Source organism: Lichtheimia ornata (genome assembly GCF_029851405.1).
Source record: "Lichtheimia ornata isolate CBS 291.66 chromosome Unknown scaffold00054, whole genome shotgun sequence".
Classification (NCBI taxonomy): domain Eukaryota; kingdom Fungi; phylum Mucoromycota; class Mucoromycetes; order Mucorales; family Lichtheimiaceae; genus Lichtheimia; species Lichtheimia ornata.
Genome location: NW_026695374.1, coordinates 69,788 through 92,877, shown reverse-complemented (window position 1 = coordinate 92,877; position 23,090 = coordinate 69,788). Strand labels below are relative to the sequence as shown.

General features: G+C 43.7%; 11 protein-coding genes across 11 annotated transcripts, besides 1 other annotated feature; 3 read left to right on the top strand and 8 right to left on the bottom strand.

Annotated features, from left to right (window-relative positions):
• Position 1: 1 nt before the first annotated feature.
• Positions 2-79: a sequence feature (Short protein (O0I10_009355, KAJ8654959.1) was converted to a misc_feature.).
• A 1,696-nt stretch (positions 80-1,775) lies between these two features.
• O0I10_009354 (V-type ATPase, G subunit) lies at positions 1,776-2,387 on the top strand (the record flags this gene model as incomplete). The annotated part of the gene is made up of 4 exons (XM_058489347.1): positions 1,776-1,778; positions 1,882-1,963; positions 2,054-2,154; positions 2,220-2,387. 4 exons carry the CDS (start codon positions 1,776-1,778, stop codon positions 2,385-2,387), a joined length of 354 nt encoding a protein of 117 aa, XP_058339872.1.
• Positions 2,388-2,859: 472 nt separating this feature from the next.
• Positions 2,860-4,068, bottom strand: O0I10_009353 (uncharacterized protein; the record flags this gene model as incomplete). Its single annotated transcript, XM_058489346.1, has 1 exon — positions 2,860-4,068. One exon carries the CDS (start codon positions 4,066-4,068, stop codon positions 2,860-2,862), a length of 1,209 nt encoding a protein of 402 aa, XP_058339871.1.
• Positions 4,069-5,865: 1,797 nt separating this feature from the next.
• O0I10_009352 (ribosomal protein S6) lies at positions 5,866-6,345 on the bottom strand (the record flags this gene model as incomplete). The annotated part of the gene is made up of 3 exons (XM_058489345.1): positions 5,866-6,016; positions 6,085-6,224; positions 6,298-6,345. 3 exons carry the CDS (start codon positions 6,343-6,345, stop codon positions 5,866-5,868), a joined length of 339 nt encoding a protein of 112 aa, XP_058339870.1.
• Positions 6,346-6,885: 540 nt separating this feature from the next.
• Positions 6,886-7,908, bottom strand: O0I10_009351 (uncharacterized protein; the record flags this gene model as incomplete). Its single annotated transcript, XM_058489344.1, has 1 exon — positions 6,886-7,908. The coding sequence occupies one exon, from the start codon at positions 7,906-7,908 to the stop codon at positions 6,886-6,888; it is 1,023 nt and encodes a 340-aa protein (XP_058339869.1).
• Positions 7,909-8,504: 596 nt separating this feature from the next.
• On the bottom strand, positions 8,505-9,768 carry O0I10_009350 (uncharacterized protein; the record flags this gene model as incomplete). Its single annotated transcript, XM_058489343.1, has 4 exons — positions 8,505-8,911; positions 8,969-9,274; positions 9,350-9,561; positions 9,626-9,768. The coding sequence occupies 4 exons, from the start codon at positions 9,766-9,768 to the stop codon at positions 8,505-8,507; spliced, it is 1,068 nt and encodes a 355-aa protein (XP_058339868.1).
• Positions 9,769-10,399: 631 nt separating this feature from the next.
• O0I10_009349 (2,3-bisphosphoglycerate-independent phosphoglycerate mutase) lies at positions 10,400-12,025 on the bottom strand (the record flags this gene model as incomplete). Its single annotated transcript, XM_058489342.1, has 2 exons — positions 10,400-11,680; positions 11,753-12,025. The coding sequence occupies 2 exons, from the start codon at positions 12,023-12,025 to the stop codon at positions 10,400-10,402; spliced, it is 1,554 nt and encodes a 517-aa protein (XP_058339867.1).
• A 557-nt stretch (positions 12,026-12,582) lies between these two features.
• O0I10_009348 (uncharacterized protein) lies at positions 12,583-13,368 on the bottom strand (the record flags this gene model as incomplete). The annotated part of the gene is made up of 1 exon (XM_058489341.1): positions 12,583-13,368. The coding sequence occupies one exon, from the start codon at positions 13,366-13,368 to the stop codon at positions 12,583-12,585; it is 786 nt and encodes a 261-aa protein (XP_058339866.1).
• Positions 13,369-13,675: 307 nt separating this feature from the next.
• O0I10_009347 (uncharacterized protein) lies at positions 13,676-15,166 on the top strand (the record flags this gene model as incomplete). Its single annotated transcript, XM_058489340.1, has 8 exons — positions 13,676-13,739; positions 13,794-13,838; positions 13,892-14,021; positions 14,077-14,143; positions 14,202-14,283; positions 14,356-14,768; positions 14,838-14,999; positions 15,059-15,166. 8 exons carry the CDS (start codon positions 13,676-13,678, stop codon positions 15,164-15,166), a joined length of 1,071 nt encoding a protein of 356 aa, XP_058339865.1.
• A 490-nt stretch (positions 15,167-15,656) lies between these two features.
• Positions 15,657-18,347, top strand: O0I10_009346 (uncharacterized protein; the record flags this gene model as incomplete). The annotated part of the gene is made up of 6 exons (XM_058489339.1): positions 15,657-15,822; positions 15,884-16,066; positions 16,132-16,450; positions 16,501-17,016; positions 17,083-17,428; positions 17,502-18,347. 6 exons carry the CDS (start codon positions 15,657-15,659, stop codon positions 18,345-18,347), a joined length of 2,376 nt encoding a protein of 791 aa, XP_058339864.1.
• Positions 18,348-18,941: 594 nt separating this feature from the next.
• O0I10_009345 (isocitrate lyase) lies at positions 18,942-20,861 on the bottom strand (the record flags this gene model as incomplete). Its single annotated transcript, XM_058489338.1, has 6 exons — positions 18,942-19,153; positions 19,216-19,334; positions 19,394-20,084; positions 20,142-20,446; positions 20,517-20,758; positions 20,823-20,861. 6 exons carry the CDS (start codon positions 20,859-20,861, stop codon positions 18,942-18,944), a joined length of 1,608 nt encoding a protein of 535 aa, XP_058339863.1.
• Positions 20,862-22,791: 1,930 nt separating this feature from the next.
• O0I10_009344 (uncharacterized protein) lies at positions 22,792-22,998 on the bottom strand (the record flags this gene model as incomplete). Its single annotated transcript, XM_058489337.1, has 1 exon — positions 22,792-22,998. One exon carries the CDS (start codon positions 22,996-22,998, stop codon positions 22,792-22,794), a length of 207 nt encoding a protein of 68 aa, XP_058339862.1.
• Between the last annotated feature and the right edge of the window lie 92 nt (positions 22,999-23,090).

Sequence of the window (23,090 nt, the reverse complement as noted above, 5' to 3'; positions counted from 1 at the left end):
TGTCTGAGATGTGATAATGACCGATCTTAATCACTGGTTCACCACAGGACCTCTTTGTGTAACGCAGCCCATTATGCATGATAGGCATGATACTTGTACTCTATTTAATGAATAATCATACATTGGCAGTCGATAGCCCATTCCTCCCATTCACCTTTTTTACCCAATCCTCCTGCATGTGAACGATTGTCCTGCTCCAGCCCATCATGTCCATCCTTCAACTTTCTTGATCCGAACGGATTTGGTTGAGTTACGCTCAAACACAGAAGTATCATCCAATATGAGAAAAATCATTTTGCAAAGTTATTTGTAAACTGCCAGCTAGCAGCCCATTCCTCCCATTCACCTTTGTTGCCCAAAACAATGCATGTGAACGATTGTCCTGCTCCAGCCCATCGTCTCAATTCTTCAACTTTCTTGATCCGAGGGGATTTGATTGAGCAATGCACACACAAAGAAACATCATCCAACACAAAGAAGCCTACTTAATTTCCAGCTCTTCCGCTTACAACACCCGCGTTTCTTGACACTTCACCTTCTCTTGTGCAATCCTCGACGACACTCAAACGTAACAGCGTTCATTCCAGCAGTTTCAAACAGCAAGGTCTTCGTTGTCTTCAACAGCGTTCTTTACTTTCAGCAACATGGCTCACAGCCTTTTTCACCTGCACAGCAAAATAGCCATTGTTTTATTTACGCGTAGCGACTTGCTTCAATGCATACGATTGCTTATGGATATGGATATGGATATGGATATTGGTATGTGCATGGGATGGAAGGATGTGGATGTATACAACGCGTGGAAAAGGAGGCTTGATCTTATGTACCCTTTGTCAACTTGACCTTGATGCTATCGTCCTGAACGCTTGGCGCATCCAATTATCGTGCTCACACGCTATTCCAGGGCAGCTGCTATCATCATCCTTTGTGCGACCTGTCAACCAAGTACAACCATCATCATCCAACTCCATGTTTTGACTCGTCATCATGCATACAATTCACTATCACGCATCAAGTGCCACCTCACGTCCATTCATCCACCTTTGCATAAGGCACATCCAAAGGATAGAACCTTCCCAAAACGATGTATCTCCTCTTGCGAATGACATTGGATTAAAGGATTACTTTGAACGAATTCGAGGTTACGTTGGCCAACCGTTTCTATGGCGTAAGGGACCTGCGTTCTTCCTAAATTGAACTTCATCGTGCGTGGGGCTTGGTGTATTGTGTTATAGAAATATTGATCCAGGGCTGTAGAAGTATATCCACATGTAAATGCTGTGATAAATAAAGAACAAAGAGAAGAGATTGGGTCTGATTGATTCATTGTGCTTTGAACAAAGACTGCATTCGAGATTATCACTTCCTTTTCTTGTGATTAGGCCTTGTCAATAATGTCATAACACACGTTCTTTTTTCGTGATTTAGATATGTAAGATAGTCATTTTATTGATACGTATACGGTGGGAGATGATCGTGGATAATAAACTGTAGTCTATAGGGTGTGCCTCTTAGAGTGGGTGATATGGCACGTTCGATGTGAACACATCCAGTCTTTGAGTCCACTTTTTCATGATCAAATCAATATATGCATTATGTTTAGACCTTGTGCAAAAGACGAATAATGGAAGGAAGTGGATGAGACATACAACCACCACCTGCAGCAGTATGATCGGCTTTTCAAATGGGGCAGTAGCTAACGCAGTAGCAAGCTTTCTTCAAGCGACTGTAACTCTTCCACACACCATCTCACGTCTCACTTGAATTACTCAACCATGGTACGTGTTCATTGACACGTTATGGGCATCTGCTACTTTACATACGTGCAAGTTTTATTCGGATACGAAAAAGACACTAATACGACAATGTTGGCAATGACAGGCCGCCTCCAGTTCTCAAGGAATCAACACGTTGTTGGAAGCCGAACGTGAAGCTGCCAAGATTGTGCAAAAGGCAAAGCAATGTAAGCATATCAGGACTTTATCCAAAGGTGGTGGGATGGGATGTACAAGTTGACTCACAAGTGCGTGTATGTGTGTGTGCGTTTATCTAGACCGTATTCAGCGTTTGAAGGATGCTCGTTCTGAAGCTACCAAGGATATTGAAGAGCTCAAGGCCCAAAAGAATCAAGAATATCAAAACTTTGTTGCCGAGGTAAAGCTTGTAGTAACATGGATACGAGTGATCAAGGAGGAGGATTAAATCAATGTTATCTATAGCATGCAGGTGCTTCTGATGCCAGCTTGAGTATTGTTAACCAAGAGATGGATGCCAAGATTGCTGAGATCCAGGGTGCATTTGCTCAAAACAAGGATAAGGCTGTTGAAAAGATGCTTGATGCCATTGTCAATGTCCAGGCCAAACCTCATGTGAATGCCCGTGCATAGAGAGTATACATTTTGTATTCCTAGTTTGCTTGTTACCCCAACCCTCTCGTTCTTTTTCTGTAACCATTAGAAAGTGAGATCAACATAGTTTTATTGGTTTCTGAGGCACATATGGATTGGTTGTATATAATTTTCTCGCGTTACATTTGATACAATCCCCCAAAAAAGGAATGTGAGGGAGCTTACATACAGAAAAGAAAAGATGGAAACAATTACAAAGAAGTGGATCATATACACAAATGATTAGAAAAAGGGGAAGAAGAGAAACATAGAGAGAGAGAGAGGGCATGCGAGGGTGGTAAATAAGATGAATGAAAGCATGTGGTGTGTTTGTAGTGAAAGGAACGAGTGATGACAGACAATATTAAAAGTGTGAAAGGGAGCGTGTGTGTGATATCAATGAGAAGAGAGAAAGAAAGAGAGAGATCAAGGAACCCTCTCTGTGTGTGTGTGTGGATGTCGATCGATAGGATTAAACACGGTCGTCGAGCATGTCATCGGGTCCCTTTAGAACACTGATCATCACAGCAGCTGTAAGCACATTGATGAACTTGTACCATTTCCAACTTTGAGCACAAGCAGCTTGTGTCCATTGAGCAAGGGTTGTTTGTGATTCACGACGTTGGATCTCGGTCATTGTTCCTTGAATCTCGGAAAGTGGCCGGCAGCATAAATCGGGATGCCGAAGTAGGAAATCCATATCTTCACCGAATCCACCATCGTCAGCATTATCAGAGAGGCTATCGAGGAAACTCATGGCATCATCAAGTACATTTCGTTCCTCATAAAAGTACTCCTTGGGTGTGGTTGGAGACAATGGATGACGGTGTTCATTGAGACGCTTGGCAAATGCTGGTGCAACCTCGTACAGAGCACGTGGGCGAGATAATGATGAAGCAGATGACAATGTGCCAATATCCGAAAGTACATCATCGCAGCTGCTATCACTATCCTCATCGCTATCATAGGTCGCTTCACGAACACAAGATCGGGAGTAATAAGGTTGTTGGCGTTGAAGACGCATACGGCGTATGCGATGAGTACGTTGTTGCTCCTCAGTCATAAAGCTAGCAACGCTGCAACAATCATCATCCACATCGTCATCATCACGATCCTGTTCCATTGGATAGCTTGAATGGCTGCTGATGGAGCTGTTGCTACGGCTGAATAGGGACGACATGAGGGATAAAGAGGATAATCTCGACATTGAGAATCCAGAAGTAGGTGCTGGCTTGTCACACAACGTCGTCGTATTCTCGTCCGTTGCTGTTGCCGTTGTTGGTGCCGCTGTTGCTGTAGCAGGGTTGCTATGCTTTTTGAGTTGATCCAACTGATCTTGGTGTGCTTGGAGACGACGTTCTAACGCTTCGAGACGGCATTGCTGGTTGCCATCGTCATCATCCATTTTGGCGACGGCATCAATGGTAGCGGCAGCGTCAACACGTAGGAATTCAAGCTGGCTTTGCATTTCAATAACATTGTGCATAACATTGGAGAGGCGTTCTTCCAATAAACGTCGTCGCAAACGTGCGGTTGCCTTTTCGATAAGTTCATCTTTGAGTCGCTGTTCGTCAAATAGGGTTTCCTTGCTATTGTGACCAATAATGTGGGGTGCAACCACTTGTGAGAGGTCAAAAATATCAGCGTCGGCGACAGTGCGTCCTTGTTCGGCTTTTATCATTGAAACGGACTAGAATAGTTGCAATGAGTAAATAAGAAAAAGAGAAAAAGAATGTGTACAAGCTCATTTCTCCCTTTGCTCCTCCTGCCGTGTCTGTCATTTTTATATCTCAATGCGCTACACAATCATTGTTGCTCTTCTCTCTCCCCCCAATAAACACCACATCGAACCATATTTTCATGATTGTAGTACCTAAAATCCAAGATGGTTGAGGATAAAAAAGACAAATGGGAAGAAGAGTGTAAAAAATGTAAAAGCACCTCTCCCCCTGAATTGAGATGTCTTTAATTGAACCGGAAAAGGACGCCCTTCCATGGGCCTTGCTTGACCCATCAAAATGCTTGCATTGGATGAGATTGAAACGCCGATTGAGTGCATTTAGTTCCTTCCACTTTGTATAACTCTAGAACGTGTCAAGCTATATGCTGACATGCAATCGGAAAACATTTTCTAACATCATGGATATTGTCTGTGTGGAACACAAGAGGAGTGGGGGAAAAGGAGGATGAAAAATCAACGGAGGTGTGCGGAGGAGGAGAGGAATTGCTGTTGTTGGTGCTGCTGCTGCTGCAAGAAGGGGATGTGTCAAGGAGAACTCAGAGGACGATGATGATGATGGTGGTGGTGGTGATAAATGGTGGGGTAAAAATGATAATGCATTTACCCCATTTGTTGACAACGAGATTATAACTATTTCTCCTTCTGGTTGGGGTTGTAGTAAGGAGATCACAATCCATCCGTGGCGCACGGACCAATCTTCTTTTTACTCTTTGCTTGTTTATCCTTGCCTCGTGCCGAAGTATCCTCATCCGTGGACCCGAATCGAGTCATTTGTACACACAATGCAAACAACCCCCCCCCCAATTATCCCATGTTTATCTCTTAATCAATCATACCATGTTGATATCCATCTATGGTGCTACACTCTCGCAATATGAGCTTAACATGTGTAACTTGGCGTGAAATGAGTTATCAAAAGTACATGATGTAGTCTTCTTCCATCTAAAAATGGATGATTCTCCATTCTGGATGTACGTAATACAGTTAATGATATGCTCCATGACATCAAGAGTGTAATTCAGTAGTCGACTTGCATCAAATCAAAGCAGAAGATGCCCATCCCTGAAAGGTGTTGAACCTATTACATTGGAGAATAAGACTTGAGTAATAATGCAGCCGTAGCACAAGTGGTGCGCTTGCATATAAGTAGATCATCACCTTATTATTCCCTTTGTCTAATGTATCATCCTCGCAATTATTGCAATCACCAAATTAAAGATAAAAACCATGACATCAACCCTCCAAAAAGATCGCGTTTCCTTGCACATGCATACATACATCTCTCTCTCGCGCCCAAAATGAACAAGTCAACCATTATCATTACCTATGGGATGTTGCCATGACTACAAGCGTTGCTCTCAATGTCCTTAGTAAGGCAATGATGATGTCGGCTGACAAAACAAACACGCCCAAGATAAGGGTTCAGCCGTTACTTAATGTTAAACTAGCCTGCATAATGCCTTGATAATCTCCTTGCTGGTGACGATATATCACATCATCGTCATCATAAAAAGTGCTCGATTTCATGTCGTAGCCATGGACTGAGCAAAAGTAAATATACATCATAGTGCTGATAAAGACCCCAATCCTCCTCTGAAATGTATGTATGTTGATCATTGCCAAAACAACCAAGTATGGCCTCCCCCAACATGCATGGTAAAAGAAAAAACATAGTGCTGTTCATTCAATGTTGGGTGGTGTAAATAATACATGGCGGTAAAATACAAATGGGCTGATTTAATGCGTTTTATCAGGACGAGCGACAACGGTTTCGAGCTTATCCCCTAACTTGACAAAGGTGTGTCGTAACACGCGTGAGTCGACCAGTAACTTCTTTCCAAGTTCTTGTACGATCAGTGGGTTTGCGTCAAAGTGCATGAGCCAATATCTAACGATCGCAAAAGGTGGATCAGAGGTTAGGGTACCCATTGGAATCACTGTTTGCTCAACACTCACTGTCCCTCATTGAAGTATTCTTGGTGACGCTTGATACGATGTGGCAGAGGACGATCACCCCAGTTGTCAAAGCCTCGAACGACACCACCCTTCTCCAAGATTTGTGTAGCCGAGGTTCGAATGAGATCTTTGAGATTGCCCTGTTCAAAACGGTCGACCATTAGGACTCCAAGCATGTTCATTGTTGTTGTCATTGCTGCTGTAATATCGTACCTGGGCAAGGTGTGAACGGGTAATACAAACAAGCTCGTAAAAGGGCATGATGGTCTATCAAAAATTTGTAGGGAAAAGAAAGAGACACAGAGAGAAACAAACGTCGGCAAATTGACTAGGCTACCTAGCACCTCGTCTCCAAGGCAACCCATCCCACATATTCACTTCCGATTGTAATAGTAAATAATGGCATTGTTGATCACCAAACCCATGCCCCTTCCCAATTACGCATATCGAAATGATAGAATAGAAATAAAAAGTTATCTTATAAATGATATCAGTGCACTATGATTATCATCATGATAACAATGATGAGCGCCAGGAGGTTGTGGAGCAGTGTTGGAGTTGTATTGTGGTGCTATACTTTTATACCAAAGGGCTGTCGTTGGGATTATGAATAAGGATACTCAACAAAGATGCGGTTGCTAGGCAACCTCGTAATCTAGGTTATCCTGCCAAAAATGATGTCATATTCGTCATGAATTTCAAAGTCCTTGATGGTTTGCATGCAACATGGTATTCGAAATGAAAAAGATAATATTTACAAGAGGAAGGTGATAAAGGGGACAAAAAGGGTAAAATGGGAAACTAGCTATTTTCATCCATGAGTGGTGTAGAAGAAGAAGATGATGATGAGGAGATGATGTCGGCTTTGGTACCTGCATTGACCATGAGCGATATGATGTCCTTGTTTTTCTGTTTGATCATTTCATCCATTCCTCGTAAAGCACCCGAACTATTTGGATCTGCACCATGTTCAAGCAGCAGCTTTATGATAGACTCGTTGGCGGAACGTAATGCTTCTCGTAACGGGCTACCTTCCAAGGCATTTGGATCGGCTCCTAGTTGTAGCAAGTACTCGACGATATCCATAGCATTTCGACGACATGCATGTCTCAAAGCACGATCTTGATGTACACGAGGATCCGCTCCTGCATTGATTAAAAGCTTGATCGATGTGAGATCTGAATTGATGACGGCGTATTGTAATGGAGCATTTCGGTTGGCCTGAGCATTCGCACCAGCATCCAAGAGCATCTTTACAATTTCAGTGTGGCCAGCATGTGCTGCATTTTGAAGGGCTGCGTCATTGTAAGCATGTACATCGGCTCCTGGCAACAAGAGTTCCACCAATTCAACGTGGCCATGGAGACAAGCCCGTCGCAAGTGCCTTTCTTTGTTGGAATGTACGTCGCACCCATATTGTTCCACCAAATGCCTTACAATATCCACTCGATTCTCTGCACATGCAAGCATCAATACTCGATCCTCTCCATCAGGTTGGTGTATATCGGCTCCATAGTGTTCCACAATCAAATCAATGATAGATGCTGCTCCTTTCATGGCTGCAACGTTGACAAAGTGACCCAGTGTTTGTTTGGAAGGTTGGATGCCGTCAAGAATGATCGTACACAAAGCCGTATCTTGAAGTTCACATGCTCGCCAATAAAGCCAGTCGCCATCGGCTCTCGGATTACAGTTCATACGCACCAGACAATCCACCACCTTGTGATTGGCAATCTTGAGTGACATGGCCCGTTCGCCTAGTGCAGCATTGGCCCCGAATCGCCGCATAATATAAAGCCCTCGGACCCATGAGGAGGTTGACATTTGCCAAAACAACTTGCACGTCAATGGCAGATTGGGGTTTTGCGCAAGGACAAAGATGTGTGTCAATAGCTCGGTGGGTAATTCGCTGAATGCCTCGGTATTATGCATCAAGAAACGTAGAAAGAAACAGCTCACACCTGGTCAGCTTCCCGTACAACCCATTTACGTCTTCCGACAGCATTGAATCTTCCCACTCTTGCGTACTCCACCGATGGATATTAACAGCCCTTGTCATCCCTGGTGATTCTATTCGCACACTTTAAAAGGAGTACACGTATGTATGTATATATATACACACACACACATGTATGCAAATGCGTAGAAATTAATTGGATTGTTGCTGTACTCTATTATAACAAGGTTTTCTCCATGCATGTAGTAGTCCTAGCACCCCCTCCTCCAAGTAGTCCCCATTTCACAAATAACAATGACTCAATGCTTGTAATGACATGAACAATGAATAAAGCAATCGACTTTCATTATGAAGATAGTGACGAAGATATCTAGTTTGTGCCACCATACATCATTCTCAGTTTCAAGTCGTGCAACCATGCCAACAGCTGCCTCTTTTATGCATAACATATACGCTCTTCTATTTACATTTCAATGACAAGCTTTCCTTGCTGGTGACCATTCCTCATGTAATCGATTGCTGCATCCACATTCTCCAAGGTTAATCCCTTCCACACCTTGGATACAATAGGCTTGATTTTGTACTTGTCAACGAACGCTACCATCTCTCTAAATTCACGTCGTGATCCCATGGTGGACCCTCGTAGCTCCAGGTTGCTAAACACATGAATCATTGTAAAGACAATGCCACCCTTGTCATTGGTTTTCATTGTATTGCCAGTAGTATCTGATGTTTGCCCATAATTCACCAGCGTACCACCAGGTCGCATTACTTTGGGTAACCCTGCATAAAACGATCCACCAGCACCATCAATAACGGTATCGATTTTGGCTCCATTAAGTTGCTTGAGCAAATCATCAAAGCAATTGGCTATACATACAAGAATTCGTGTCAAATCTCGTACATGTATAGCTTACAAACACTTACGATCCTTGTAATTGACACCACCTTTAGCACCCGCTTTCTTTGCATGCTCGATTTTATCTTGTTGCGATGATGTGACATATACATTGGCACCTACAGCGACTGCAAATTGAAGCGCATAAACGGCTACACCACCTCCAATGCCAGTGATAATCACGTTTTTTCCAGCTTTGACATTCCCACGAGTAAAGAGTGCACGATACGCAGTTAATCCAGCAAGTGGTAACGACGCAGCTTGAGCTGTAGTCAAATGCTCAGGACATGGTACAAGGTCTCTATTTTCTACCACCACCTCTTCGGCAAAGGTGCCTGATACATGTCTTGTGTGTTACCCAAATAATGTATGCATTGAACAACAAACAACACACACACACACATACATACCAATGGCAGGTAGCAATCCAAGAATGTAGTAATCCTCTTCGGGTCCAAGAGGATCCGTATCCCAGCCAATGCCTGGATTGATAAGTACACGTTGTCCTTTCTTGATAGATCCATCGCCACTTGTCTTTTCTACAACACCCACTCCATCGGATCCAAGAACTGATCCTGTATGAATGGGAAGTGGATAGGCATCCTTCAAAATCCATACGTCACTAAAAAGGGTGTTCATCAATACAATGGCAACCTATATCTTTTATGGGACAAAGGCTTCTTTACCGATGATTGAACGATCCTCCTTGGATCTTTACGAGGGATTCATTATCCTTGGGTTCACGCACCTTGCTGTCATCAAGTTCATAGCCGTATGTGTAACCTGTGGTTTTGGGACGAGGCTTATTGTTTAATACGATAGCAACCATTGCGAAGAATGAGATTATAGAACAAGGGCTGTTCCCTATCCCAGGATATATATTCGTATTCGGATACCCATGTTGAAAATCTTTAATTGTCAGCGGTCTTCCAAGTAGTCATCTCATGGCCTTTTACCAGCGGCGGTCACCATGGCAACCACAACTTGCTACCGCTATGAGCTGAGCTTGACTTTTGGCGACAATCCCGACGTCGTGATTTTCTTTAAGAGCTAACGCTGAATATATGTCTGAAATGCTTTCTGCTTTTCACAGGAGGATTTCCTTGGTTTTCGCGAAGACGATGGTTTTGTGGTGGTAGCATGTAGATACACGTCATGATCCTTTATGATGATGACACTGTTGCGAGATCACATACATTCAATTGCAAACATTTGTAAACGAAAAGGAAAATGATAAACACCTTCTTATGGTGATGGGTTGGATGGGCTTCATACATCACGATGAGAAAAGTACAATGATACGTATACTTCGATTATACCCATCCTGATCAGAAGCACGATGGTCGTACAAAAGTGCAGGAACAGCAGCAGCCGACAACAACAAAAAGAGATTCATTTACAAGAAGCAAGCAAAAAATCTACACTTTATACAGAGGATGATAATAAAAAAGAGAGAAAATCTAGTTCTCCAACATGCTGTGACCAGTCATTTCTTGAGGGATATCCAAACCCATGACGTTGAGAATAGTAGGGGCAACATCAGCAAGGGCACCTTCGGCATCCTTCTTGAACTTGTACTTTTCAGAGGTCATGACGAATGGAACGGGTGCACAGGTGTGGGCAGTGTGGGGGCTTGAGTAATCATCCGACAACATCTTTTCGGCGTTACCGTGATCAGCAGTGACAAACAAAATGTAGCCGTGCTTCTTGCATGCTTCATAAATCGTGCCAATGGCCTTATCGGTTGCTTCGACACCCTTGATGGCAGCTTCATACTTGCCAGTGTGACCCACCATATCAGGAGGAGCAAAGTTGCACATGACAAAGGGATACTTGCCGCTAGCAACCTCCTCAGCAACACGATCACCCACCTCTTGAGCACTCATCTCAGGCTTCAAATCATAAGTGGCCACCTTGGGAGAAGCAATCAAACCACGCTCTTCCTTATCAAATTGAGCCTCGCTACCACCATTGAAGAAGAAAGTAACGTGGGCATACTTTTCAGTCTCGGCAACGTGCATTTGAGGGATACCATTCTTGGCCAACCATTCGGCAAGGACATTGTCCATGGTTTGAGCAGGGAAGGCAACCTTGAAGGGGAAGTCGCCCTTGTATTGAGTCATGGTGTATTGGCCAAGGTTTTCAGGCACCTTGCTATCGAAGGGGCATGGAGCAATACCAAAGGCTTGGTTGATTTCACGCATACGATCGGAACGGAAGTTGAAGAAAAATAGCGTGTCATTGTCTTGAACACGGCCAGCGTCCGACAAGATGATTGGCTTAAGGAACTCATCGGTTTCACCCGCTTCGTAACGAGCCTCCACAGTCTTAATAGCATCGGTAGCCTTTTCACCCTCACCCTTGGTCAATGCATCAAACGCAACCTTGACACGTTCCCAACGCTTGTCACGATCCATGGCATAGTAACGACCCACAATGGTGGCAAGGGTACCATAAGCAAGTCTTTCTTCAAGTTGCTTAAGATACTTGGTAGCCGACTTTGGAGCAGTGTCACGACCATCACCGAAAAAGTGAATGTAAACTTCAGGCACACCAGCAGCCTTGGCAGCTTCCACAAGCGAGAGCAAATGCTCAATATGAGAATGAACACCACCATCAGAGACAAGACCGAGCAAATGAAGACGACCGTTGCCAGCCTTTGCACGTTCAAAGGCACCCTTGATGTTTTCAATTTCACCAAAACGCTTCTCCTTCATAGCAAGATCGATACGAACAATGTCCTAGAATTACCATTTTTTCGTGAATACACAACAATGACAACGTTCCTTGTTCCTCGTCATCCAAAACTTTACCTGGTACACAACACGACCAGCACCAATGTTCAAGTGACCAACTTCAGAGTTACCCATCAAACCATCAGGGAGACCAACCGAAAGACCATGTGCAGCAATATCAGCATAAGGATAATCCTTCTTGAACTTGTCCATGACAGGTGTCTCAGCGTTACGGATCGCGTCACCCTTAGGATCCTCAACAGGGGAAACGCCCCAACCATCGATACAGATAAGGCAGACCTTTTCCTTAGGTTCTTGTTGGCTCTTGGGCATTTGTCCTCCTCCAGGCATGGTGAATGATACTTGTGTTGTGTGTGTGTAAAGAGTAAAAGAGAAGAAAGAGGAAAAAAGAAAGAAAATCAAACCCAACGTAAAAGATGAATTTGTCGGGGATCCATCACTAAGTTTGCATGACGTCAAACTTTAGTAAAGGAGGAGGAGCAGCAGTGTGAAAGATACGTAGATAAAAGATAGACCGTCGTCAAGAGGACAAGCTGGTACAAGTTGATGTGATGCATTATTCACTCGATCTCCCGGTAGATTCCCGCATTCTCCCGCTTGAGCAAGTTTTTGTTTGTTAAAGAGGGGGTCTTTTATTTACAAAAGGAACCTTTTTACACTTTTACACATACACGCCTTCTCTCCTTCTAATGCAAAAGTAGCCTTGTTTGTGTCAAAATGTGCCATTGTCGTGTCGGGTGATCCGGCAAATCCAAGACGGCATAATTCTGTTGTAGCATTTGATGTCATATGATAATCGCGGTTTCTCGTACCCAGTTCAGCTGCTGATTCGGATCCGATAACCCACCCGCTCGTGGTTTTATTTGACAAAAGATTCAACTCATCATCTATTTGGCTGCTGTGGCTAGCTTTCGCAAATCACTACCAGGTAATTGATCCTTGCCGCTGCTATTAAAGTTGACCAAGCATTCGAGCTTCCAACGTCGCCATACATCCTCGGAAGGAAAGCCCATCTTTTGCCATTCAGGGGTTTCTTGTGGCTCCTCCATGTTGTCTTTTTTGTCCTCTGCTTCTTCTTCCTCTTCTTCCTCTTCTTCTTCCTCTTCTGGAAATCGTTGCAAGAATGTATCTCGATGGTCGTTCATCAAAGCATTCACGAAATTGGCTGCCCCCACTGCAATTTGATCATGGCGTTGTCGTCGTTTTGACCATTGATCGAGTCGTGTCCTTAAAAGATGCTCATCATCCTCGTTATGTTGCCCTTGATGTTGTTGTTGCTCTAGTGCTAGTTCTCGTGCTAATGCTGCCTGTGTTTCCAATTCGAGCTTTTCAATGTCGGGTATCAACTTGGTGCGTAGCAACACGCCCAAAATGTTCGTCTCGTGCTCAGTCGTTGTAGGTGTGTAAGGATGTAACATAAGCTTCGGCAGCGTGGCGTTGCTCCCTGTCTCGATATAGCCGTAAAAGTCTTCAGAGAGTGAAGCGAACTTGGCTGTAAGCATGTTGAACTTGTTGAGCAAATCGGGCCAGTTGAATGGGTATTTGGGCTCCTTCAAGTACGCAATTTGTGATGCAAAGGTCTCTTGTAATGAATAAAGCTTGCTTCGTAATGCTTCGAGCTCTTGGATTGTGTTGGGATCGAGGCTGGCTTGTGCTTGTTGATGGAGTTCCATATTGGTTGCAGGAAAAAGAAAAGGGAGAAGAGAGAGAGAGAGAGTTGAGTTGGTCTCACCCACACGCGACTCCCGCTTCATAGCAAACACACACTCACACACACGCACATACACGCATCAATGTACCTCCCCATCCATCACATGATATCGTATTGAATACTTTATTCGAGAGCATGTATGACTATAGATACATTTAAACAGTGGGAGTCAATCAAAGGTCGGGATGTTGTACACACACGAAAATGCAAAAGGAGCGCGTATCACACAAAAACTCGTCGCTATTTTTCGTTCCCTTGATATTCGCGCCATGCAGGTCGACTTTGCATTGACAGGTTCATTCACTTTGGACACTGTTTTCGAGACGATCAAAGGTAATACATCAATGACAACTACGGCATGAACTTACTTACCGAGTGAGTTGTCAGAAACAAATGGGATCGATGCTCTTCCACACCAGCAAGATCAGCCAGGTACCTTTTCAAACAACACAACGCTATTGCTCGATGCTAAATACAAGCTATAGAACTCTATCTAGCACCTGCATCGGATCAAGTGGTTGTCAAGGATGTCTTTGACGTCAACTTTCGGCTTATGGACATACTCGCTTTGGAGGACATACCCCTTCATCATATACTGGGACCGAGTTGGCAATGGTAAATTAAAAAGCGACGAAGAAGAAGTTGGGACCTGATTGACTTTTTCGAGTAGTATCAACTTGGGTGAATCTGAATGTCAAGGATTGGAGACCATTCTTCGTGTAATTTGCAAGAACAAGGCAAGTGGATCCATTGGTTCATTCATGCTCGTGTAACTGATGCATTTATATACATTAGGCAATGCACGGGCTATTGTTGGAATGTCACCAAGATAAGACTGAATTACTGGAACAAGGTGTAGAAAACCCATTTACTGGAGGTGAGTATTATCATCACCAAAAGCTTATTCTTTGAGAGGTGGGAAATATTGACTTTTTATATATTCGACAAGGCACACCTTATCCTTTGCCATCACCATCCTATCTCTTTTTATATCCTCAATTGGACGCTGATCAAAACGAGCAGTTTCTTGTCAAGTTGTGTCATTGGCCCGGCTATCATATCGATTCATTGATTGTGCAATGCAGCCAATGGAGCTCTACTTTACCAAGTACCGAGGGATTGATGGATGAATGGGACCTGTTATCAGCATATGATGAAGACGTATCAAAGAGAGAAAAGCAATTCCAACGACCCGAATTCTTTGCCAAACCACGACCCAAGTTGATTGCCAAGAAACGGCAGACGATTGATCCGAGAGCAGCAGCAGCACTCAAAAAGAACCAAGATACCAGTAAAACAAAAGCTACCACATCCTCAAGCACTAGTCGAAAAGCAACGACACCCAATCGAGCAGCCAATAAGGTAACTATATGCCCCCCACCCACTTTGTTGAGAATAGCATCTCACATCACATGTTCTCTTACTCTCTAGTATACCGTCAAGAAGGCTACAGCAGAATCATGGGAAAGTGAAAACAAGAATGCAATGAAACGACGCGTATGGGATCGAGTGATGAAACGAGGCTTTGACAAACGATCTCAGCAAACGAGGTTATTATTTCAGCAGATATATACCAGTGTCCAATACGTCTTTGTAAGTATGAGTGTATTAGGATGGTTCACTCTCTGTAAGCTAATGATGATTTAAAAAAGCGTCGAACCATCAAGGATGAAGAAGTGGATACAGCAACTATGATTCAAGCCATTGAAGCTCATCTTGACTTTTACGACCAAATGAACCAGTTGACACAAGGGAAATAAGAGGTTGTACGACATTGACAGCTTGGTTGCCTCCTTAATCATGTGTAGCTAAGCATCCATAGCAACAACCACAACAACACTACCACCATTGTAATACCTTAACGACCACAATGAAGATGTATATATACCCCGTGTAGTTTTATATAAAGTACATGATTAAAAAAGACTTTTTCTATTGTCATCCAATATCAGATCAATCAATAGGGGAGGGCACTGGTTTCGCTGTATCCGAATTTACTAGGACCTCGTGTTGGTGGTGTGGTCTGGTGCTCTCCGCCTGTTGTTCTTTCGCGACATCTTTTGTGACCATTCAAAGAGACGACGTGCGGGAAGGAAGGATACAAATGTAAGCAAGGGATGAAAGAGCCATGGCGTGCAAGCCAATCACGAAAAAGAGATTACGTACTAACTTTATTCTTTTTTGACAGAAGCAACAAAGCACTTTTACACAGCAACCACCCCTCCAATGCCTTCACACGGATCACGTTCCATGACAGCTTCCGACCAATCTGATTTGAAGAAACTCAAGTCGAGATATTCATCACAGCTGGCGACGCTTAGAGAGTTATTCGCCGACTGGTCTGACGATGACCTGTTGTTTGCACTTCAAGAAGTAGAAGGAGATCTTGACCTGGCCATTGATCGAATCAGTGAAGGTAGATAGTACCCCATATCTCGGTCGATATTCGTGTTGTTTACCTTGTTGGACGCGAATAGGTCACGTTTCTCAATGGGGCGAAGTCAAGAGTCGAAAGTCCAAGAAGGAAGCTGCACAAAAAGCCAAAGCAGCAGCAGCACCTGTACCCCCTTCTTCATCAAATCAAATGTCATCTTCTTCTTCTTCATATCGACCCGAGCGTACACAACCACCAAGAGGAAACAATGATCGATCAAAGAGAGGTAAATTTAATAGCATTCCATCATCAACATCATCATCTTTATTCATTGAATGTTGTATATATTAGGAGGACGTCATGGTTCTCGAGGACAACGTCAACCCACTACACAATCTCAAGCACCAGCTGCAGCAACTTGGGGAACCTCAGCACCAACAAAATCTTTTCAACCAGACAATGGATCATGGGCATCAATTGCTTCTACCAAGATGAATGACAAGGGATGGAATGCCAATACTGAAAGTGGCAGTGGATGGGATGCTGCTGCTGCACCTAACACCACCAATGGATGGGATGATAAAGAACCAACACAAGAAATCAAGACTGAATCTGAAGAAAAACCAGCATCCACTACTGCAGAAGCCAAAACATGGGCAAGTCTTCTCAAGTAAGTTATTTATCACTTTTATGAGTGTATGTATTAAGAGGGACAATTAGATCAAAGCCTAAGCCAGTTGAACCCGAGCAACCCAAACAAGAACCTGAGATTTCAGAAAAGAGTGGATGGGATGAACCCAAAGATGCAGCAAAGGATGGTTGGGATACCAAAGATGAAGGTGGATGGGATACCAAAGATAATTGGGACAACAAAGACAGCTGGGATGCACCTTCAGTACCTGCCGACCCATGGACATCATCTACTACCGAACCTGTGCAAGAATCAGTTGAAGCAGCAGAAGCACCTAAAGAAAGTGAACCAGAGCCTGTCAATGAACCAGAGCAACATGTCGATACTACAACTACTATTGAGGATGAGACACCCAAAGAAGAGCCTGTTCCCAAAAAGTCATCTGTTGATCGTCGACCCAAGCAAGATGCCCCTGTTGTTTTACCAAACAATGGCACATCATCTCTCAGCTCCATTGGTGTCAAGTTTGGTAGCTTGACTTTGGATGATAATGCAGAGAATAATAATGAGATTAACAACACCACCACTTTACAAGCTGAGATGAGGTATGGATGGATAAGGGAAAGGATACGAGAGAAGAATGAAGTATTGATGATGCTCTCTCTTATTAGAGTTCCTGATGAAATCCAACAACCAAGTCAGCCACAACAAGAACGATTGGATACATTTGCCACAGCTCCATTGCAAAGTCAACAACAAGCACCACAACAACAGCAACAACAACAACAACCTCTTGCCTCTGAACCCGTACCACAACAGCAGCAAGCTCCTATTCATCAACAACCACAACACACTTTACCCCAACAACCTCTCTTTGGCATGGATCATTTGGCCTCTGGTTACAGCTCTTATCTTCCTAACCAACCCCCTGCTGGCGTTTCCGGTTTTGGTGTTAGCCCAATGGGTTCCTTGCCTGATTATGGTCTCTATGGTACTGATGCTCATCGTGCTGCTATGGTAAGATTGGGGAATGGATGAAAAACAATGGATGAGCTTAGTGGGTATTGATGATGTCATGCTTGTATAATAGCTTCAAGGCTACTATGATCCTGCAGCAGTGTATAACCAATCTCCATCCGCTACGCATGCTTATCAACCTCGTGACAAGCAAGATGGTGTTCCTCAACATAGTGGTGCTCAAACTCCAGGTGCAACAGCAGCAGCCGCAGCCGCAGCACAAATGTATCCTATGAACATGCCCTACTATCAATACTATTACATGCCTAGTCAATTTGGTTATCAGCAGAATGCAGCTGCAGCAGCTTATGGTCAACCCTTTATGAACAAGAGCATGTATCCCAATATGTATCAACAAGGCACTGCTAAGCCTAATGCTGCCAATCCTGCTGGTACTGCTACTTCACCCTATGGTGCAGCTGCTGCATCTCCTTATTCTCAAACCATGTACTCGGCAGCCATGTCAGCTGGCTATGATGATATGACAGCTCCTGGTGCAGGTCTTCAACATAACCTTGGTGGTTTGCAAGATTATCAAAAGATGTATCAGCAACAATTGCCAGGATTTTTGGGTGGTGCACAACAACAACAACCTCCTATGCATCATCATCAACAACCCTCTCAGCAGCCACCACAACAACCCGCTTCGGCTACGGGTAACAAGAATGATAAGGCTGGTAATGCAGCTGGTGGTGCTGGTGGTAGCAATGGACATCATCATCATGCACAACAACAGCAACAACCTTATCCAGGCAATTACTTTGGAGGCTCGTTCCCAACCTCCTATCAGCAGCAGTATCCACAGCAACAACAACAACAGCAACATTTCCCTCACTTTCCTCAACAACAGCAACAACAAGCACCTGCTGCTCAACAACCCTCGCCCATGGGTCGTCAGCAACCTTACTGGAGTCAGTAACGAAACAAAGAGATCTCGCCTTTTGTGTATTTAATGTTTGTCTCTCTCTTCTCATCTTCCCCCCCCCCCAACCTCCCATTTTCTCTCATGTTTTTTTCCTTCTTGATCTCTTCATTTGTTGATTGTCTTTTGTAACGTCATCATTGCTCATAGTTTTGCTCTGTTTCTTTTTGGAATGATTAAATATGGATCATCCTCCTCATCAAAAAGTGTGTGATATATAGCTATGGGTGTCTTTTCTTTGCTTCATGGCGATAGGATTGTTGATCCTTGCTTGAATCGGTAAAAATAGAACTTAAGGGATCTTTATACACGGCGACATTGTGCAAGAATCAATGAATGAATGAATGAATTACCAACAACAAGACAATGAAATCATGGCTGCATTGTGACAAAAGATAGTTGTTCTTTTTGAATACACAAAATCAATTCGGAATGTATGATACAATGACAGGTATTATGAAGAAGGAGGAGAAAGATGACAAGGGTGTGTGTGCGTATAAGAATAATAGGATGCGAAGAGTGTGGGGGGGTTTTTTTAAATGTGATAGGTGTGGAGGGATAGCTACAAGTGATAATTGGGGGGGGTGTTCCTTAGTTCTTGAATTGGTCTTCAGTAACGCCCTTGCCCATGGCAGCAGTAGCAGCAACACCACCAGTGACGATCTTCATGACATTGTCAACATAGCTGGCACCGGACCACTTTTGATGTTGGAGCACATCGACGTCTTGGGCACGTTCTTGACGTTGGACATTGTTGACATAGCCATACATGCCATCCTTCTTGTAAGCACGTGCAAAGGAGGCTAAAATGAACCATTATTTAGCACGTGATCAATCCTCATTGTGTTTCCCATTTCAAACTTACCAGTAGCCAAAGCGTTGGCGTGGAGACCACCAAGCGTAATGAATTGCCAGACAAAGCCAAGCTTGCCCAATTGCCATACGAATGCACGCATGTCTTCGTCACTCAAACCAGCAGCATCCCTATATCCAATGTTGAGTTGCCATGTCGACATTAGCCATGCACACACGCACACACATACCAGTTGAAGGAAGGCGACAAGTTGTAGCAGAGCAACGATTGAGGAGAAGCAGCCAAGACACCACGAGAGAATTGTTCAGCTTGAGAGAGGATAGGCTTCTTGGTCTCCATCCAAAGCATATCGGCATAAGGAGCATAAGCGATAGCACGGGAAGTAGCAGCCTCAGTACCACCTTCATAGCGATAATGACCTTCACGGACACGAGGAGTATCCCAATCCCAAAAGATTTCAACGCCATAGGACTTGGCAATAGCACGAGCTTCAGCATTGGACTTGTAATGGATCTTGCTCAAGAACTCATCAGCTTGTTGAGCACGGCCAGCCTTGCGAAGTTCATCAGCAACAGCAGTGCCATAACGCTTCAAACCAGCCTTGGCAATCCATTCATCTTCAACAGCTTGCAAAGCATCACCGGTCTTGCCAGCAAGTTCAGCTTCAGCCATCACAGATGCCAAAGGAGCCAAGTTGGGGTTGGTAGCACCAACAACGAATTCGTGGTCGCGAGGATCAATGTTGCTGGTGATCAAGGTAGCAGCTTCAGCATCAGAGCGGGCCACCACCAAGTTCTCAACACCCATAATATCATATTGCACACGAATGGCAACAAGACGATTGATATGCTCGCTCGTAGGCACCAAGACCTTGCCAGCCATATGACCACACTTTTTGTTGGCAGGAGATTGATCCTCAACTACAATGGACATTAGCCACATGGATGTAAAAAGTGGATATCAATCTCTATACTTACTGTGAATACCAGCAGCACCACGTTCAACAAACATCTTGGCCAACTTCATGACAGCAGTAACACCACCATGACCAGTATCAGCATCAGCAACAATAGGACGAAGATAATCGATCTTGGGAGTCTTGGCACGTTCTTCAGGGGTCATGGCAAGACGAGCTTCACGTTGCTTACGATCATGGAAAAGTTGAGCAAAGAAGAGATGTTCAACCTTGTTGGGAACAGTGTCCATGGGATAATCGGCAAGATCAGGTCCAGGTTCGTTGCTGGTAGAAGCGGTAGAGGAGCATTGCCAACCACTCACATAGCTAAAGTGGGATAGAGGGATAGGTGAGATTCACTTTTTCCATCATGGTGGCTATGTCATCTACTACTTACACAGTCTCAATACCAGCACTGGCCATTTGAGTGACTTGGACAGGATCAAGAGCACCAAAGGTGTGGGTGGTTTCGCCGGTCTTCTTGTTATGTTGAAGCAACTTCCACAACTTCTTGGCTTGGGCATTGGAACGATATTCAGTAGGGAGGGTACCACGCTTGGAAACAATTTGTTCAGCGGTATAAGGACGCTTGACAAGCTTGAAACGATCGGAGGCCCACCATTGCTTAACAGCTTCAACCTATACAATGATATCAATGAGTCCCATGCGTTCGATCATTTAGCTAGTAGTATTCAAATAGTACCTCTTGACGGAAAGCGAGTTCTTCTTGATCGTAGGACATTGTAGGAAGGAAAAAAAAAAAGAAATAAAAAGTAGTGATGATTCAAAGTCGAAACAATGCAAAAGTCAAGTCTTTATATAGGATTGACACAGATGTGGAGAAAGACATGATGTGAATGCAGGTCATGAGACTGCATGTGAAACCTACACGTGAAAGCAAGCAAGCACTGGCTGGCGTTTGTCATCGGCATTGGAGGGGGAAGACCGCCTAAATGTTCCTTGTGTGTATGGTGGAGAATAGTGCGGGGCGGCAAAAGATTACCTTTACAAATTACATGGCCCTTTTCTGGCCCCTTCCCTCTTTCATGCTTGGTTGGAGAGAGAGAGAGAGAAAGAGCGATTCATTCGATCAACGATGATTCACAATTTGCTGACACATTCTGACAACATTTCAATCCCGTTTCCTTCCATCATGCATTTATGCATAGATCAAATTAAGCAATGTGATGTGATTCAATGCTTCCTACTTCAAAGGTATAAAGCATGTGTGTATGTGTGTGTAAGCTATTCATGCATAGCATATGCTAACCAGGTGCCTTTTGCCGGGAGAAGACGGGCAAAGCCTTTGAACAAGGAGAGGGGCCATGTTACGCTGATGATTCCGAGGAAGAGAAGCCCCCCTCTTTGGTCTACTATGTGTGATTTCCCATGCAAAGCTGCCGTCAGATTCCGCTTTCAACCTTTGCTGGTGCGACTTTGCGTTGCCTACTTGGGAAGCTTGTGGTGATTCTTTGATAAGACAAAACATGAGCAATGGGCCAATTGGAGATAAGCGGTCGGATCCCGGAAATGCTCCACTTTCCTTTTTCCACGATGGCCAAAACGTCATCTTTTCTTATCTCGTTTTTCTCGCTCACTCACTAATTGGACGGGCCATGTTCAAAAGTTGAGTGTCACCCAAATTGTATGTGTCCAATAGCAGTGACCTCAAGCACATAATTCTTGCTCCGTTTATTCATTTTGCATCATCATCTGTATGATCTTCACATGGTCCATCCTTTTTCTTATTTTACGCGTAAACATAAATGCTGAACCCTTAAAAACCTTCAGCAGGCTACGTTTTCCCCCGGATCATTTCACCCTCCCTCTCACTCTCACTCTCTCGTCTTCAGGGTACAATGCAATAGAAAGTAAAATGCTGATCCATCCTCTTGTTCTTTCCCACGTGGATACGGTATCCATGCAACAGCAACAATAATAGTAGTAGTAGTAGTAGTAGATCAAAGAGAGATTTGATAAATAAACTTGTTCCATTACATTGCATATGGTCTTTATACACACAGCAAAAGAATGAATACGATGATGAACTCCTTGTTGAAGGGAGGACTTGTCTCAAATCGTCATTACCTAATTGGGAGTAGCACAACTTACAAGTTGCGTCACACTCGATTGGTTTCTCTCTTTTTTGCGGCTTCGCAAACCCATGACACGGTTTCCCATCTCTTCTCCCTAAATTTACCAAGAGTAAGTGTGTTATAGCATACATCGATATTGGATGATGGTGATCTAAATACAGACTTTCTTTGTTATGACTCTATAGTGAGAGGCAAATGGAGAAAAAAAGTAAGTTTTTGTACACGATGATCGATTTATGTGGCATGGTTGACCAACAACGTCTGTTTTTGTTTCTACAGAGACAAAGACGTCTCAAGGCCAAGAGAAAAAAGATGAGAGCTAGATCCAAATAAGCGTAACGCCCATCTGATCATATCATCATCATCAACAGCCACAACAACAACCACATCTTGTGAATAAAAAACTCTTTTGTGCTTTACCAAAGCCCATTTCCAACATATGAAACGTTTTTTTTTATCCGAGCGTCATTGATTAGAGAAAAAGGAAGGATGCGTGTTATTGTTGATTATGTAAATGAACGTCGATAATATGATACAAGGAGGGGATGGGATGAACAATGCTGTAATGTGAAATGTCTATGTTTCTTTGCGTACTCGTTTCTTTTCTTCTTTGAGACCTTGGTGGAGCTGATGGAGTTGAGCGGCAATGGTATTGTTGGCTGCATGGATCGCAACACCTTCATGTAGAAATTTGTCCAGGAATGAGGCTGCCGAACTCACAGAGACGTCTTTGTTGGATTCGATCTTCAAGTTCAAAGGTAATGCTTTTGGCTTGTTGTCCATCTTGTGTGTGTGTGTCGTTGGAAGAGCAGCTTCTAAAGTGGCGGTTTCGAAACTAGGGCAACTCTTTTCCACAAGCCACACCTGTGCCAAAG